Genomic DNA, 2083 nt, shown 5'->3' with positions numbered 1-2083 from the left:
CTTGTCATGAAAATATTAAACTAAAAGCTCGAACTGATAGTTAAGGCTCAATCATATATCTTATATTAATCTCTAATAGAAACTATTAAAGAATGCTAAAGTCATATAACATTCAAAATTATCAACACAACAATGTGTGAGATTGATGAACCAAAACACTCAAATCAACAAATTGAAAGTAACACTCAAGTCATACCAATTGGAGCATTAAAATCCTAGTGACATTAAAATAAGTGAAATTTGCATATAAATTCCTCCAGATCAACGAGTGCATTTTATACTGAAACAATGAATAATCAAGTATACTTACTAGGACCATAATAGTACAAATTCACACTGGGATCACCCATAAGTATAGATCATAAAGCAATCATATAGTTTTGCAAAGGGAAATAACAATGAGTTTTGTTTCATATAGGATGCTAAGACATTCAATGGGATAACCGAAAAATCGTATGCACTAATTAAAAATTAAACCATATCCTGGCAATTTTACTTCAAGAAATGTAATCAGATTAGATAGAGAGGCACCTGAAAAGGACTGAGCTGGCTGTGTGGCAACCACAAATTTCAGGCAAAAATGCAAAGGGATAGATAGAGCAACCAATTTCAATCATGACAATATAACAAAACTACAGAGAAACACAACAAAGCCTAGTCTCGAGTTGTTGAACATTTGTCTAACAGTTAAAAATGAGAAAATCACAAAACTAGTAACAAGTTTGAGTACTCAAGCCATCATATTGTCTTACAAAAGCTCAACCGTGATCACTTCTTCGGAGGTTCAACAAATTTCACCCAAATCCAATCAGTTCATCATCCTTTTGGATCGAAACATTTGGGTGAAATTAGGGACTCTTTGTACATAAATGCATCTACATAACGTCTCATTCTTGACTTATCATCCCCATGCATTCTGCCTTGCAAATCAGATTTTACAAATCCATCAACTGTGCAAAATATTACTTCGCCAAGCCTAGAAATTCCAACCGGTTTTGCATATTCATAAGGCAGAGATGTAGTCAATTTAGCCCAAGAATTTGAGTTACCGTATTCCTTCATCACCCAAATAGACTTGCGCCAAGATACACATAGCAAGCCTTGGTAGTCGAACAACGGAACCCAAGAAGAATTATAGTAGCCAAAATCATTAATTTCTTCAGGCAGATCTAGAACCAATATTTTCTCCCTTGCTAAATCAAAAGCAGTAATCTGTGCACCAACATACCAGTAGAGAGCTCCATCTGAATGCACAGCAGTAACCGCTGATGCATATTTGAAAGCAGTCATTCCGCATGAATATTCAAGTGTCTTCCATGAATTTGTTTTCAACGAAAAAATTCCAAGGTGGGAATCCCAAGCTCCAATAATCTTGTAATCATCCAAAATTGAATCATGACCGAAGCCAAATAGCCTACAACCAGCAGATGGAAAGGGTACGGATATTCTTTTACACTCATCAGTGCATGGATTCCATATAAAGCAGCAGTCCTCTGTTTTACAGGAGGCTACACAAATCAATCCATTGGCTGATCCTATGAGTCGACATGGCGTGTCTATTTCAACAGGAAATTTGATTATGCGTGATTCATAAGTATAGACATCAGAAGATTTAAATATATCTCCATAAGCAGGACATTGGTAGAAAATAAGATTCTTGGATTCAGATGATTGTTTCAAATGAAATTTCGCGAATGTATGATTTTCAGAAATTAAAGAGTACCACGTTTTGGAGGCTGATTTGAATCTGAGAATTGATTTCGCTGGAAGTCTTGAAAGTATATCCTCTGTAACTTCTTGGGGAACACCTGCCATTGTTGTCGAAACACAGCAAAAACCCTACCCAGTCTTTCGTTTTAGTGAAAGGGAAAGAGAAGCCAACGGCTAGGTAGTAATTTCCAGATTAATAAATAGGTTTTTTTTTTTTTAAATAATAATAATATTCCATCCGGTTTTGTTTTAGTTAACCTTTGTAGTTATTTGAGTCAAAAAATACTCAATACATTCCACTCGAAAAAAAAGAGATGTATTAAGGTGTAAAAATACCTCCTAACTTTTTGGGTCAGGAGCAATTTTACCCCTA

At 35.2% G+C, this 2083-nt stretch overlaps 1 protein-coding gene across 1 annotated transcript; it reads right to left on the bottom strand.

Moving 5' to 3' along the window:
- Positions 1-627: 627 nt before the first annotated feature.
- LOC136227663 (F-box/kelch-repeat protein At3g06240-like) lies at positions 628-1854 on the bottom strand. Its single transcript, XM_066016388.1, has one exon. The coding sequence runs from the start codon at positions 1813-1815 to the stop codon at positions 817-819; it is 999 nt and encodes a 332-aa protein (XP_065872460.1). The 5' UTR covers positions 1816-1854; the 3' UTR covers positions 628-816.
- Positions 1855-2083: the final 229 nt, after the last annotated feature.

This window comes from Euphorbia lathyris, chromosome 4 (genome assembly GCF_963576675.1).
Source record: "Euphorbia lathyris chromosome 4, ddEupLath1.1, whole genome shotgun sequence".
NCBI classification, from domain to species: domain Eukaryota; kingdom Viridiplantae; phylum Streptophyta; class Magnoliopsida; order Malpighiales; family Euphorbiaceae; genus Euphorbia; species Euphorbia lathyris.
The sequence above is the reverse complement of the archived record's forward strand: the minus strand, read 5'-3'. Positions and strand labels throughout refer to the sequence as shown.